General features: G+C 36.9%; 1 protein-coding gene across 1 annotated transcript in view; it reads left to right on the forward strand.

Moving 5' to 3' along the window:
* The window catches only part of DNAJC1 (DnaJ heat shock protein family (Hsp40) member C1), a 220,174-nt gene that overhangs the window by 94,931 nt on the left and 108,017 nt on the right, over positions 1-17,226 (forward strand). The window contains exon 7 of the mRNA XM_086714779.1: positions 550-640. Within this exon, the coding sequence (XP_086570905.1) occupies positions 550-640 (91 nt within the window). The remainder of the gene's footprint in view (positions 1-549; positions 641-17,226) is intronic.

Consider the following 17,226-nt stretch of genomic DNA (forward strand, 5'->3'; position numbering starts at 1 on the left):
GTATGTGTCCTCAGTCCTCGAGCCTCCATGACAGGAACGGATCTCTAAGTGTGGTGGAAGGAGGAATGACATCTTCACTTGTATTGACAGGGTCAGATAGGTTTCTTAATCAGATTTGCATATGATAATTTCGAAAATCTTTTGAGGTGAAGGGATGAATATGAAAATAGTGCTTTGTTAGTCACAGTGACGTAACTTACTGTGCCCATTTAGCTTAATTCAGCGAGTGTGTCTTCTCTTTGTCCATGGAGTAGCCCAACGTTGAGAACACAAACAGTGGTAGAAAACAGGAAGAGGAGTCCTCCCTTCCATGTCCGAGAGAAAAAACTCTCCTTAGATTTATACTCACGCAGGTTCTGGCCTTAATAAATAAGCTCTCTGAGAGAGAAAAATCAGGGAGAAACATTTATTGTTTCTTGTGTTCATCATACAATTTAAAACCATAAACTGAAAGGAAGACAATACACGGCTTTAAAATGAAGTTGTGCGTGACGTAGTATCAAAGCAAACCGATCTTTATGTTAGTTTCTTTGTAACTTCTTTTTTAAGGATGCCGGGGAGTTTTATGCTAAATATAAAGAAACAAGATTGAAGAGGAAGGAAGATGCATTGAGTCGGGCTGAACTTGAAACACTTCAAAGTGAGTTTTAAACATTGTCTTCTTACTGTGTTAACAATATCACATAAGACTGATTATTTAAATTTGGATTTTCCTTTAAAGTCAAAAGTAATTAAATTTTCTGTGCTTTCATTACCATTCTCTAAGAGCAGTTACTTCCTTAATGTATTAGATGTGGAAAGTACTATATTAGTTATTGCTGAGCCACCCATAGTTCAGTATCAGAGGGGGGATAAAATCCACATGAAGTCATATAGTTTGTCAAATCTAGGAAGCATCCCAAATCAAGGAAGTCCTAACATACCCCAGTGTTGTAATTGTCATTGATATTTAGTGCCATTTCTGTCCAGTTGGTCATTCAACTTGCTGTAAAACAGTATCAACTCAGAAACCTGAAAATAGCAATGACTTTTGTTCTGAAAGTCTTTGCTTCATCATTAGTTGATGTATTATTATACAACATGAAAACCCTGGACTAAATTATCGGTGTGTTGAAGTCTTCTATTGAACACTAAAGTCAGTACTTGCTGATTTTAGGAAAAGTTAAACATACAATTAAAGAAGGCATTTCTCCAGCCCCGGTCTTTTTGTCTCATTTTGACAGATCTACATCTTTCCCACATATATCCCCTCCTCCCTTTACTTTGCTTTATTTTTTTTAAGTTTATTTATTGGGGTACCTGGGTGGCCCAGCCAGTTAAGCATGCGACTTTGGCTCAGGTCATGATCTTGCAGTTTGTGGGTTCGAGTCCCCGATTGGGCTCTGTGCTGACAGCTCAGAGCCTGGAGCCTTCCTCAGATTCTCTGTCTCACTGTCTCTTTGCCCCTTCCCTGCTTGCTCTCTCTCTCTCTCTTTTTCAAAAATAAATAAACACATAAAAATTTAGCTTATTTATTTTGAGAGAGAGAGAGAGAGAGAATGCACGCACATGAGAGAGAGAGAATCCCAAGCAGGTTCCACACTGTCTGCATGGAGTCCAACCGTGGGACTCCAACTCACGAACCATGAAATCTTGACCTGAGCCAAAATCAAGAATTGGAGGCTTAACCGACTGAGCCAAAGGCAGCAGTGTGATGTCCGACTTTGCTTCTGGAGTCACGTCTTTCTTTGACTGTAACTGGGAAAAGTTTCTGCTTTTAAGGGCCCATGTGATTAGACTGGGCAAATTTGGGTAATTCGGGATAGTCTCCCTTTTCAGGGTGCTCAATCTTAATCATATCTGCAAAATCCCTTTTGCCATCTAAGGTAAAATATTGCCAGACTCCGGGAATAGAATGTGGACATCTTCAAGGGTCCGTTTTTCTCCCTACCACAATCCTTCAGGTGTCTGGGCAGCTTTAGAACAGGGGCTGTTTCTTTTTTATCTTTATGTCTGCAGAATTAACTACAGTGTCCTGGCGCACAGTAAATGGATATATTGGATGAATATATGAATTAATGTCATGCCATGAATATTAATGAGCACCTATCCTGTATAGAACTCTGTTTTAAGGAGCACATAATTTAACTTCTAAAGTTTCAGGGTACTTGGGTGGCTCAGTCCATTAAGAATCAGTCTGACTCTCAGTTTCGGCTCAGGTCCTGATCTCACGGTTTCATGAGTTCGAGCCCCGCTTCAGTCAGTGCAGAGCCTGCTTGTGGTTCTGTCTCTCTCTCTCTCTCTCTTTCTCTCTCTCTCTCTCTCTCTGCCCCTTCCCTGCGCATGCTGTCTCTGTCTCTCTCAAAGTAAATAAACTTAAATAAACTTAAATAAACTCAACAACTCTACATACTATGTAATTTTCAAGCCAAGGATATCAAAAAGTAGATTTCTGTTAAGAAAGAGTTTAGGATGATAGAAGATTACATAAGCGTTGGGGAGAATGAGTGGGCAAATGACTATTATTGTTATATTAAAAATATTGAAACAAGTTTGTTATAGTAATTGTTGAGAAGTTTTAATTACGGTGAGTAAATCAATAAAAGTCTAAATGTAATATTTAGAGTTAATGTGGATATACATTTTATAGCTTTCATAGGCACAGCTTATTTTTATGTAGCTTTTGTAACAAACCACTTAATTGTTATAATTTTGGCATATATATTAGAACTCTGTAATAATAATTTGTTAAGTTTATACACTAAAACTTGGAAAATAGGAGTTAGACATAAAATATGTATCACAATGTAAGATATTTTATCACAATGTAAAAATTCCTTGTTTGTGACCCATTTTCCCAAAGTCACTTGAAAATTTTTGTTCTAAGAGTTTGATGGAGGTTTTTAAGCAGATTAATAATTCTGGTTTTTTTTTTGTTATTGTCTAATAAAAAGATGATGTAAAGAAACACATGTTCGAATACACAAATATATGAAAACTCTGTTTGCTAGTAAAAATACGTAGTAATCTTTTAAATATTTGAAAATTCATCACGAGCTTATCAGTTATTGAAACTCAAAATGGAAACAGCACTACCAGAAAGCATATTAAAAACCGTATTCATACCAGCGATGAGTAATAAGACTTCTCATGCTCATGTTTTTGGTATCAGTGGTACATTAGGGAAAGGTCATGGTATCAACATTAAGAATGTTAAAGTACAGTCACATTATTAATAATGTCAGAAACTGTCATGTATTTTTTAATGTAGTCTCTAATGGTTACATGCAAAGAATCTTTTAATTAATTTTGTTAACTTCATTACAGTGTTCTGCATTGTATACTTTAGAATTAATATATAAAGGCCCCAGATCCCCCAGTGTGCATTTCATTTGCCCCTATCCTTCTTAATTTTAAAGACCATCATTGGAGTACTGAGTTCATAATAACATTTCCATCTGCTTAATTGAGTAAATGCTTCTCATGTAGATTAGCAGTAGCTATTTTATGCTGCCTGTTTTTCATGACCTAATTGCTAATCTGCCCTCAAGAAATCTGCTCTACTGCTGAGATTGTGCAGTACCCTCGGAGGGCCGGACCGTAAGGTGTGGTGGTCTCATTAAAACAGTGTGTTAGAACGGGAAATACGGAAAGGACGATTTCTTAAAAATAAACATCATTGTTCTGGGAGTCTATGCAGAAGATGTGATATCTGTTTGGAAAACTAGAGGCCCTTATTTATTTATTTATTTATTTATTTATTTATTTATTTATTACAAGCTTAATCAATTTTTATGTTTTGTATTTCAATACGTTGAATATTTATACATATGACTTTTTCATTGTTAATGATATTTTTATACATTCTCTAATTATATGAGTTTTCTTCTAAGTCAATAGATGCAAATTCTAAGTACTATAATGAAACAGCTCATATCATGAATGGGAAAAATGAGTTATTTTATAAATAAATTGGCTCTAAAGGTGAAAATTTGAATAGACAAAATTGGGGGAGGAAGAATAGAAGTAAAACTTAATATTTCCCTTCTCTTTTTCTCCATACCTTATATGATGTCAAACAGAAACAAGATCAAGTAATCAAAGCCTTACAGTCAAGTACTTTTTTGGCTGCAGATATGATAGTTTCAGACATTAATTATATTTTCTCCTAGTTTTGTGGTCCCCATTGCACACCCCAGTGATGGACCTAAGTACAGCGAGAAGGTGGAGGACTTTTTAGGGGGACAGGATGAGAAAACATGCACCTTCCCTAGAGTAAAGGGAGACCGGCTTTTAGAAAACTCAGGTTCGTGAAGAAATGAGATGATAGTGCTGATTTAAGGGGTTGGTTGTGAGGAGGACAAAGGAGATAGGGTAGAGGTAACTCCGATTTAGGTTAGCACATTTACCCTGTGGTAATACAGTGTGCTCGTGGGTGGGAGAACACTGTCGGAGATAACCTAAGAAAAAGCATATTCCAGTCAGTAGCTCCAGTATGTTTGGAAACATGACCAAACAGAAACTCTGTACCTTAACTTAGGAATTGTGTTATATAGTAAAACCTAATAGGAGCCCCGGTCCCAAGAGTTTATATGTAGGCAGAGAATATCTAAAGAACAGTATTATTTCTTAGGTACTTTGCTTAAGTAACAATGCAATGTGGATTTTTTAAATCATATAGCTCAAATGTAAATTTACAATTCCTTCAATATTTCAAATTCTATGTGGTGTAGGCTTTAGTATAATGCCGTCTTAACACAATCTTAGTTTTCCCACTGAAATGATTTTAAAACCTTTTTATCCAACTGAATATGTAAACATTTATGGCTTTAGATTAAATTTGAACTAAAATTTTAACAATTAATTTACTTAATTTGGAACTAAAAATATACTTCTTAATATTACGCTTTTTATAAAATAATGTGTCCATGAAAAGCTTCATGCAGGAAGGTATTTTTGTGTGTCTTGTTTACAACCCCAGAGCCTAGAACAATGCCAGATATATGATAGGTAACTCAGGAAATACTTGTCAAATGGGTTAATGAAATACTTACTGTATTGTTCTTTACTACTTCACACTTGTTAAAAGAATTTATTAAAACTTTTCAGTAACATTTTTGACAAGAAGATCTTTGTAATCAGTAAAACTGCTTTTTGAGTGATCAACACAGCTTATTTATTAACACAGCTTATTAACAGAGTATACCCTCTTTATTTCCGTGTATAATGAAATATGGTCCCGTGTATGGTGCTGACGCTGGAAACTTTATCCCAAGCCACAAGTACCTAGCCACTTAATGTTAGGATTTTTTTTTTCCTTTCTTCATGATTGCTACAATAAAATCACTGTATTGTTTCTTTTTTTCCCCTAGTATTTTTTATTATGGTAAAACACACCTAACAAAATCTATCATCTTAACCATTTTTAAGTATACAGTTCAGTGGTATTAAGTATGTGCATAACGTTGTGCAGCCATCACCCCATTCATCTCTCATAGCTCTTTTCCTCTTGTAAAACTGAAAGTCTGTACCCTTTAGATGGTAACTCCCTATTCTCACCTCCCCACAGCCCCTGACAACCACCATTCCACTTTCCGTCTCTGTGATTTTGACTAAGTATCTCCTGTAAGGCTGATCACATAGTATTTTCTGTTGGGACTGGCTTATTTCACTTAGCATGAAGTCCTCAAGGTTTATCCATGTTGCAGCATGTGTCAGAATTTCCTTCCTTTCTAAGGCTGGATAAATAATATACCATTCTATGTGTACGCCACATTTTGCTTATCCTTTCAAATTTCTGTCAATGGTTACTTGGTTGATTTCATTTCTTAGCTGTTGTGACTAATTCTTCTATGAACGTGGGTATACAAATAACTCTGAGTCCCTGGTTTCAGTTCTTTTGGGGGTATACACAGGTAGAATTGCTGGATCATATGATAATTCTATTTTTAATTTTTTGAGGAACCAACATACTGTTTTCCATAGCAGCTATACCATTTTCTATTCCCACTGACAGTGCACAGGGGTTCCATTTTTGCCACATCTTTGCCAACACCGATTTTGTCTTGTTTTGTTTTGTTTTTTTATTGTAGCCATCTTGATGGGTGTTTCTTTAAGGAAATATCTATTCAGTGGGGTGCTTGGGTGGCTCAGTCGGTTGAGCGGCTGACTTTGGCTCAGGTCATGATCTCACAGTTCGTGAGTTTGAGCCCCGCGTCGGGCTCTGTGCTGACAGCTCAGAGCCTGGAGCCTGCTTCGGATTCTGTGTCTCCCTCTCTCTCTGCCCCTAACCCATTCGCATTCTGTCTCTGTCTCTCTCAAAAATAAAAAAATAAACCATTAAAAAAAAAAAAAAGAAATATCTATGCAGTACCAAGTTTGAATTGGATTGATTTTGTTAAGTTTTAGGAGTTCTCTATATATTCTGGCTATTATCCCTTATGAGATATATGATTTGTAAATATATTCTCCCATTTTGTGGGTTACCTTTTTACTCAGTTGACATTGTCTTTTGATGCACACAATTTTTTCATGAAGTCTGATTTGTCTATTTTTTCTTTTGTTGTCTGTGCCTTTCTTGTCATATCAAAGCATTCATTTGCCAAATCCAGTGTCTTAAAGCTTTTGCCCTGTATTTCCTTCAGAGTTTTATAGTTTAAGGTCTTACATTTAGGTCTTTGATCCATTCGGACTTCACTTCATAGTGGGTAAGGGTCCAACTTCATTATTTTGTATGTGGATATCTAGTTTTCACTTGTCGAATTATTGCTTTTTTATTTAACTTTTTACTTTGAAATCATTATAGATTTATAGGAAGTTGCAAAAGTAGTGTAGAGAAGGTCCCATGTACCCTCCTAAAAACCGGGAACTTGACCTTGATATGAAGTGTGTGTGTAGTTCTCTATCATTTTATCACATACGTGTATTTATGTAACCACCATCCCAATCAGCCACTACCCCTTTATGATCACACCCATCTCCTCTGGTTCCCCCATTATCCCTAATATCTGGCAACTACTAATCTATTTTTTATCTCTTTTTGTCATTTTGACTATATGATTTAGAGAATGTGATTTGGAGAATCATACAATATTTGACTTTTTGAGATTGGCTTTTTCACTCAGCGTAATACTCTTGAGATCCATTGAAGTTGTTCCATGTATCAGTAGTTCGTCCCTGTTTATTCCGGGTATGGCTGTACCACAATTTGTTGAACTTTTCACCAGTATAGGACATTTTGGTTGCTTCTGGTTTTTGACTGTTACAAATAAGGCTACTGTGAATAGTCAGGTGTACATTTTTGGGTGAACCTAGTTTTTGTCCGGGATAAATGACCAGAAGTGCGATTGCTGGGTGATAGGTTTATGTTTAGAGTTCAAAGAAACTGCCAAATTATTTTCCAGAGTGCTTGTGTACCTTTTTACATTCCTACCAGTAATATATGAGAGATCTAATATCTCTGTACTTTTACCAGCATTTGGTATTCTCACTTTTTAAAATTTTAGCTATTCTAGTAAGTTTGTAGAGATATCTCATCATGGTCTTAATTTGCATTTCCTTGGCCAGCGATGCTGAAACATTCATGGGCTTATTTGCCATCTGCGTGTCTTCTACAGTAAATTCTTTCTTCATGTCTTTGGCCTATTTTCTAATTGGAGATATATATATATATATATATATATATATATATATATATATATATATATTTTTTTTTTTTTTTTTACCATTGAGTTTGAGACTCCTTTATATAATCTATATATGACTCATTTTCAGATAGGTGGTTTACAAATGTTTTCTTCCAATCTGTAACTTGTCTTTCATCTTCTTAATAGTTATTCACAGATCAGGTTTTTAATTCTGATGAGGTCCAATTTATTGTTGCTATTTTCTGTGGATTATGCTTTTTATGTTATTTTTAAAAACTCTTCACCACCCTATTCTAAAAATTTTATCCCATGTTTTCTTCTAAAATTTTTTTTTTAATTTTTTTTTCAACATTTTTTATTTATTTTTGGGACAGAGAGAGACAGAGCATGAACGGGGGAGGGGCAGAGAGAGAGGGAGACACAGAATCGGAAACAGGCTCCAGGCTCCGAGCCATCAGCCCAGAGCCTGACGCGGGGCTCGAACTCACGGACCGCGAGATCGCGACCTGGCTGAAGTCGGATGCTTAACCGACTGCGCCACCCAGGCGCCCCTAAAATTTTTTTAATTTTATGTTTTACATTTAAATCTATGATCCGTTTTGAGTTAATTTTTTATTATTTTTTTAATACTTTTTTTTTTTTTTCTTCAACGTTTATTTATATTTGGGACAGAGAGAGACAGAGCATGAACGGGGGAGGGGCAGAGAGAGAGGGAGACACAGAATCGGAAACAGGCTCCAGGCTCTGAGCCATCAGCCCAGAGCCCGACGCGGGGCTCGAACTCACGGACCGCGAGATCGTGACCTGGCTGAAGTCGGACGCTTAACCGACTGCGCCACCCAGGCGCCCCTTGAGTTAATTTTTTATAAGGTGTGAGGTTTAGGTTAAAGTTTTATTTTTTATTTTTTGCCTATGGATAGCCAGTTTTTCTAGCACTATTTTTAAATTTAAATTAAATTAAATTTTTTTGGAGAGAGTGCGTGCATGCAAATGTGCAAGTGGGAGAGGGGCAGAGGGAGAGAGGGAGAGAGTCTTAAGCAGGCTCCATGCTCAGCTCAGAGCTTGATGTGGATTTGATCCCATGACCCTATGATCAGGACCTGAGCCAAAATCGAAAGTCAGACGCTCATCCAACTGAGCCACGCAGGCGCCCCTCTTTTTTTTTTTTTTTAGGTCAACTAGGGTGATTCTTCCCACTTTCCTATCCTTTTTCAAAATGTTTTAGCCAATCTAGTTCCTTTGCCTTTATATATAAATTTTAGAATAATCACCTGTGTATCCGCAAAAAATCTTGCTGAAACTTTAGGGATTATGCTAAACTTGTATATCAATTTGGAGAGAAGTGGATATTAACTATCTGGAGTCCTTTAATCTCTGGCTACTTATATCTTCTTTGATTTCTTTCTTAAGTGTTTTGTAGATTTTAGTATACAAATCTTTGTTAGATTTATATCTAAATGTTTTTCTTTTTGAGTGATTATACATGGTATTGGGTTTTTAATTTCACTTTCCATGTGTTCACTGCAGGTAAAGAAATGCAGTTGATTTTTTCTTTAATTTTTTCTAAGGTTATTTATTTTTGAGAGAGAGAGAGTGAGAGAAAGAGCACACACATGGGAGGGGAGAGAGAGAATCCCAAGCAGGCTCCATGCTGTCAGCACAGAGCCTGAAACGGGGCTTGATCTCATACATGTGAGATCATGACCTGAGCTAAAACCAAGAGTCGGAGTCTCAACTGACTGAGCCACCCAGATGCCCAAAATGCAGTTAATTTTTATATTTAGTTATGTATCTTGCAACCTTGCTAGATTTACTTGTGAATTATAGAAGTTTTTATATAGGTTCCTTGAATTTTCGGTATGGACAATCATGTCATATGACAATAGGGATAGTTTCATTTCTTCCTTTTCAATCTATATGCATTTTATTATCTTTTCATTTCTTATTTTGCTAGCTAGAACTTTCAAAACTATGTTGAACAAGAGTGGTGTGAGAGGACATCCTTCCTTTATTTCCAAACTTGGGTGGAAAGCATTTAGTGTTTTACCATTAATTATGTAAACTGTAGGGGTTTTTTGTTAGATACTTTATATGAAGTTGAGGAAGTCTCCCTCTATTCCAAATGTTCAGAGTTTTTTTTTGTCATGACTAGAGGTTGACTTTTGTTAATTTTTTGTATCACTTAAGATGATCTTGTGATATTTCTTTACTTGTTAATTTGGTGTATTATAGTGATTGAGTTTTGAATATTGAGCTAGACTTGCATCCCTGCAGTAAATATCATATAATCTTGGTATATAATTCTTTTCATATATTGCCAAATTCTATTTGCTAATATTTTGCTAAAGATTTTTGCATCCATATGAGAGATTTTGGTCTATAGTTTTCTTTTTGTACTGTCTTTGTATGTTTTGGTATCAGAGTAGTACTAACATCTAAGGAATTGGAAGCGTTCTCCTATTTTCACAAAGAGACTGTATTTAATTGGTGTTAATACTGTAAACATTTGGTAGAATTCCCTGGTGAGACCATTTAATATTGGCCTATTTTGGCAGTTTTTAAATTACAAGTTAAATTTATTTTGTAATTACAAGGCTATTCAAATATCTATTTTATATATCTATTCTATGGGGAGTTGCAGTGGTTTGTATTTTTCAAGCAATTGGTCAGTTCCACCTAAATTGTCAAATTTATGTGTGCACTGTTGTTTTTAAAACTAATTTACTATCCTTTTGATGTCTGCATGTCCTGTAGTGACTTCTCCTGTTTCAGTGTTAATATTGGTAACTTTTTTTCTACGTCAGTTTTGCCAGATGTTTGTCAATTTTATTGATCTTTTCAAAGAACTAGTTCTTTGTTTCATTGATTTTTATCTATTGCTTTTGTTTTCTCTTTCATTTATTTCTGTTCTTAATTTTATTATTTTCTTCCATCTGCTTGATCTTGTTTTGGTTTTGTTTGCTTTTGATATGGAAGCTTAGATTATGGTCTTGAGGTTTTTCATCTTATCTAATGTAAACTTTTAGTGCTTAAAATTCCACTCTCAGCACTGTTTTGTCTGTGTCCCACCTATTTTGATACATTATATTTTCATTTGATTCAGTTCAGTATTTTTTTTCCCTTGAGACTTCTTCTTTGATACCTGGATTGTTTTAGGGATGTTATTTCGTTTCCAAGTGTTTGGGAATTTTCCTGTTATTTTTCTGTTATTGATTTTTAGTTCGGTTACATTGTTGTCAGAAAACCCATTCTGGGGGCGCCTGGGTGGCTCAGTCGGTTGAGCAGCTGACTTTGGCTCAGGTCATAATTTCGCGGTCCGTGAGTTCGAGCCCTGCGTCGGGCTCTGTGCTGACAGCTCAGAGCCTGGAGCCTGTTTCAGATTCTGTGTCTCCCTCTCTCTGACCCTCCCCTGTTCATGCTCTGTCTCTCCCTGTCTCAAAAAAAAAAAAAAAAAAAAAAAACGTTAAATTGTTAGAAAAAAAAAAAAAAAGAAAACCCATTCTGTATGATCTCAATTCATTTAAATTTTTTGAGATGTGTTTTATGGCCCAAGATACGGTCTAGCTATGTATATATCCCATGGACATTTGAAAAGAACATATATTCTGCTGTTGTTTAATGGAGTGTTGTTATGCTCCCAAAAGTCCCCAAGGCTCTGCTCTTTTTATTTATTTTTTTGTTTATTTTCTCTGTTTTTCAGATTAGGCAATTTCTATTATTCTGTCTCCAATTTAACTGATTACTTTCTCTGTTCCGTTTTTCTGTTGAGTTCTCAATCATTACATTTTTCTATTTTAGTTAGCATATTTTCAGTTCTGATATTTCCACTTGGTTGTTCTGTATGTCTTCTGGGTCTTTGTTGTTGACTTTTTATTTCATTTGTTTTGAGGATGTTCATTATTACATGTCAAACCATTTTTATATGCCTTCTCTAAAATCCCAGTCGGATCCTTTGGATGTCTTTTTCATCTTGTTGATTATATTTTTCATTCAAGTTGAGATATTCTTGGTTCTTGGTTTGATGAGGGATTTTTTTTTTTTTAATTAAAACTTGGACATTTTGGCTATTATGTTATAGTTCTCAGAATCTTGTTTAAGTATACTACCTTACCTGATGTTCTATGGCAATGCTGTAGCTGAGGTGAGGAAGGGCAGAGTTGCTGCCCTGTTACACTCAGGTAGGGGTGGAAGTCCATGGCCTGTTTTATAGCTGCAGGAGAGGGTGGTTGTGGATCTTCCTAGGGTTGGGCAGGTGTGAGTGTCCTCACTTACCAGTAGGCTGCCTCTAAGAACACTCCACTAATATCCCCTTGCTGGCATAGGTAAGCAGGCCTACTTAACAGCTCCCCACCTGGCCTTTGCTGACATTGTTGAGTGTTTGTCTCTTTACTGCTGGGCAGTTGTGAAAGCCCTAACTCTCCTGTAGGCTTTCTCTGAAGCCACCCTGAAAGCAATGGGGAGGGATGCCTCATTACCCCTGGGTAGCTATGGAAGCCCAGGCTACCCCTACACCTGCCATTGACTTTACAGGAGGAAGGGGTAGGAAAGAAAGTCTGGCTTCCTGCACAATCTTCTCCCACATCACCCTGGTAGGGAGATTGGGGCGCCTTATTATAGCCTCACAGTGACAGAAGTCTAGGCTTCCCATCAGCCTTTGCTGGCAAGGAGAAGAGGTTGGCCACAATTTTGTCTTTTGTTTGCTTGAAGTAAATCAGTTATTATCTAAACTTGTCTTGCTATGCGAGGAAACCCAGGGTACTCACCACCTTGGTGTTCATCATGTCCTGCCATACCTAGCTGGCCTGTCTTCTCTTCAAAAATCAGTCTTCCTATATTTGTTTTATATGTAACATTTAGGGTTTTTCAATTTTCTTAGGGGGAGGAGTATGGAAAAGTACTTTCCCTCCATTTTTTTAGAAGTGGAAGTTTTGAATTACTTTTTTTAAGCGATTTAAAAAAAAAGTTTATTTTAAGAGAGAGAGAGTGAGAGGGGGAGGGGCAGAGAGAGAGAGAGGGAGAGAGAATGCCAAGCAGACTCCATGCTGATAGCACAGACCCTGACGCAGGGCTCGATCTAACTGTGAGATCATGACCTGAACCAGAATCAAGGTTTGGATGCTTAACTGACTGAGCCACCCAGGTGTCCCTTTAAGTGATTTTTTTTAAATGCTTCTTTACAAAAACATCAAACACTTGAAAGTGTGATACAACACCCTAGACATAATAACTACACTTATTTGTTTATAACTGATTCTCTTCAAGAAGGCAAAAACTAGTACTGATGAGGTGGATTCTAGCTTATACGTGTTTTCTTCAAGCAGTACTTTGCTCAAAATAAAGGAATTGAGAGAAACTGAGTAATGCGACGTACGTACGTCATGAGGAATCAGTTCTGTGACTTCTTCCCCTTTCATGAGAAATATTTTGAAAAACAAAACCTGGTTGCCTAATTTGGGCTCGTATGGTACTCTGGTAATGCTGTCTTTTTAGTTTTTTGATACTTTTATTAGACTCACCTGTCATTTAAATTGCTAATTTTCTATTACAGTATCAGGAACTTTTTTTTTAAAAGTCACCATCTCAAAAGCCTGAAAATATAAAGGTGTTTAAGCAATATAAGGTAAAATATAGTGGTTAGATACCACATAATTTGTAGTTAAAATATCCCTTTCTAACTGGAACTGTTCCCACAGTACTATGTTCTTAATGTACATTATTCTTGGCATAAGCTAACTTTACAGACTTGAATGAAATGTGAGTGAATGAATGCATGATACTACTCCTCCCTTCAAAGTTTCCTGTTCACCCGGCAATTTTTTATTTGAAGGTGAAATAAAATTCATAGGAAATTATGTATTAATTTGTGGCTTCTTTTGATCTTTTCCTTTTGTTGTTTCTCCCGGCCCACATATGTGTTTTAGGAATTCTTACTTTCTTCAGAACAGCCCCTCTTTGTTTATTAGGATAGTAATTTTTTTTTTTTTTAAGTTTAGTTTTATTTTCTTTGAGAGAGAGCTAGAGAGCAAGTGGGGGAGGGGCAGAGAATCCCAAGCAGGCTCCGTGCTGTCAGCACAGAGCCCGACGCAGGGCTTGAACTCACCATCCGCGAGATGATGACCTGAGCTGAAATCAAGAGTCGGACACTTAACTGAATGAACCATGCAGGCACCCCTAGGATAGTAATTTGTAAATCATGATAATACTATCTTTTTGCATAGTTCTTTATAAGTTCTTTATTTTCCACGTTCATTCTAATCATTTTATATGTGTTAATCTCATTTATTTCCCATTAACAACTCATCAGATTCAGTATTACCATTATTCGCATTTTACAAAACAGTAAAGGACCATAAGAAAAAGAGCTAGTAAATTGCAGAGGCTGAGTTTTAATCCCAGATCCGTCCACAGTGAGAGCTTTTTCATTCATTCATTCATTCATTCATTCATTCTCTATTTAGCACCGGACATCATCCCAGACACTGGGAATTCAGTAGTGAACAAAATAAGAATTTTTGCCCATGTACAAAGCATCAGTAAGATGAGTAGTGATAGATGCTGAGGCAAAATATAACAAGGAAGAGGGATAGGGAGCGTGTGTGTGTACACGTGGATGTGGGAGGCCTGCTGCGATTTAAATAAGGTGGACAAGGAAGGCCTCAATAATAAAGAGACATTTGAGCAAAGACCTGCAAGGGGTTAGGGAGTAAGCAAGGCAGACAAGGGAGTGGGTTTCAAGTAGAGGAAACAGATGAAAGGAGGCATAAATCACTTGGAGCCTTATATTCTAAGAACCTGGCTTTTACTCTTAGTGAAATGGGAGGTCTCAGGAAGGTTGTGCAGAGGAGTGACATGATTTGACACGTGTTCTCAGAAGAGTGACTGTGAGGTGAAGAACAGACTGAAACAAGGACTTGAAACAAAGAGACCAGTTGGGAGCTCTTTTAATAATCCAGACAAGAAATGGTGATGGCTTGGATCAGGGTGATAAAAGTGAAGAAATGGAACTCTATGTATTTTAAGTTCGAGACAAGATTTCCTACCAGATTTCATACAGGATATAAGAGAGAAGGGGGGATTGAGGACTCCCAAGGTTTTGGACCTCCGTAGGTCGAAGAAATGGGAACTTCACTGGAAAAAGCAGACAGAAGGGAAGGGATTTTACCAAGAGCTTAATTTAGAAGACGGTTCTATCCCTCCTTAATATTTAGAGCACATTCCCATACAAGCCAGGATTTAACTTCTGCACCTGTGCTGTGAGATAGGTAGAGCAGATATTTCATTTTATAGGTGGAGACTTAGAGATGAGTAATGTAAAGGAGGTACTAATGTATTGGTGAAGGACTAATGACATAGAAACTAGTTTTTCTGACTACTTGCTTCCTCTTTTTTCTACCACTTTTCATATTAATGACGTGATTCCAAATCTTTCCTATTCTGATAGCTTTTCTGACATAATCTAGTTTTTCAGTTCTGCGTTATAGTATAGTGCTTAAAACTAAAACTTCCTTCCTGGGGCACCTGGTGGCTCAGTTGGTTGAACATCTGATTCTTGATTTCAGGTCATGTCATGATCCCAGGGTCATGGGATGGAGCCTTGCATCGGGCTCCACACCAGAGTGTAGAGCCTGCTTAAGATTCTCTCTCTCTTCTTCTGCCCCTCTCCCCCACTCTTGCACTCTCTCTATAAAATAAAAATTAAAATTAAATAAAACGTATTTCCTTTCCCAAGTTATGTTTCATTAATAACTGCTGCACTATTGTCGGAGCATTTCCAAAGAGAAATTCTCTGTGCCTGCTAGAAGAAGAAGATAACAAGTTAAGACGTTATGACTTTGCTCAATTTAAACTCTGTTCTACTGTTTTCAACACCATAGAGATACAAGTGTTAAGACCTAAAGAATATCCTCAGGTTAATGGTCAAGGACCCCAAATTACTATTCAGCAAATGTGTCTTAGCATAATAAACACTTTTGCAACATATGACAGGAAGTATTTGGTCTAAGTAGCTGGCCCACTAGTTGAATTGTTTAGTGTAAGTTTCCAGATATATGAGAAGATAGGCTACTTATGCCAGAATATTTTGTTTTTTGTTCCAATGAAGACCCAAACTCTTCATTGTTTTGTTGAATAGGAGCATTAAACAGAAGGACTCCTTTAAGATGGTATTTGGCTCATTTCTCCTTCCTTTTATTTTTTTTTTTTTAATTTTTTTTTCAACGTTTTTTATTTATTTTTGGGACAGAGAGAGACAGAGCATGAACGGGGGAGGGGCAGAGAGAGAGGGAGACGCAGAATCGGAAACAGGCTCCAGGCTCCGAGCCATCAGCCCAGAGCCTGAGGCGGGGCTCGAACTCACGGACCGCGAGATCGTGACCTGGCTGAAGTCGGACGCTTAACCGACTGCGCCACCCAGGCGCCCTCTCCTTCCTTTTAAAAATCATACTGTGTAAAATTTTTCTTTTGAGAGGAAACCATTTCTCTTCATTCACTAGACAGAGTACCTTGGAAATTATTTATCTTTTCTTTTTTCTTCCAAGATTTTATTCAAATTTAAGTTAGGAAACATATAGTGTACTATCGGTTTCAGGAGTAGAACTTAGTAATTCATCCCTTACATATAACACCAAGTGCTCATCCCAACAAGTGCGCTCCTTCATGCCCACCATGCAAGTAGCCCATCCCCCCACCCACCTCCTCTCCAACAACCCTCAGTTTGTTCTCTATTGTTAAGAGTCTCTTATGGTTTGCCTCCCTCTCTGTTTTTATCTTATTTTATTTTTCCTTCCCTTCCCCCATGTTCCTCTGTTTTGTTTCTTAAATTCCACATATGAGTGAAATCATGTGGTATTTGTCTTTCTCTGACTTATTTTGCTTACCATAATACACTCTGGTTCCATCCATGTTGTTGCAAATGGCAAGATTTCATTCTTTTTAATGTCTGAGTAATATTCCATCATATATGTATACTACATCTTCTTTATCCACTCATCAGCCAATGGACGTTTGGACTCTTTCCATAATTTGGCTGTTGTTGATAATGCTACTATAAACATCGGGGTGCATGTATCCCTTCAAATCAGTATTTTTTTTTTTGTCCTTTGAGTAAATACCTAGTAGTGCAATTGCTGTGTTGTAGGGTAGTTCTATCTTTAACTTTCTGAAGAACCTCCACAGTTTTCCAGAGTAGCTGTACCAGTTTGCATTCCCCCCAACAGTGTAAGAGGATTCTCCTTTTTCTGCAGAAAACATCTTTTTCTGTGGAAAATAACCTTGCCAACATCTGTTGTTTCCTGAGTTGCTAATTTTAGCCATTCTGATAGGTGTGAGGTGGTATTTCATTGTGGTTTTAATTTGTATTTCCCTGATGATGAGTGATGTTGAGCATTTTCTCACGTGTCTCTTAGCCATTTGTATGTCTTTTTTTGAAAAATGTCCATTTGTGTCTTCCGCCCATTTTTAACTGGATTCTTTATTTTTTGGGTGTTGAGTTTGAGAAGTTCTTTATAGATTTTGGCTACTAGCCTTTTATCCGATATGTCATTTGCAAATATCTTCTCCCATTCTATAGGTTGCCTTTTAGTTTTGCTGATTGTTTCTTTCA

Source organism: Puma concolor, chromosome B4, assembly GCF_028749965.1.
Source record: "Puma concolor isolate L17-30 chromosome B4, mPumCon1.1.hap2, whole genome shotgun sequence".
NCBI classification, from domain to species: domain Eukaryota; kingdom Metazoa; phylum Chordata; class Mammalia; order Carnivora; family Felidae; genus Puma; species Puma concolor.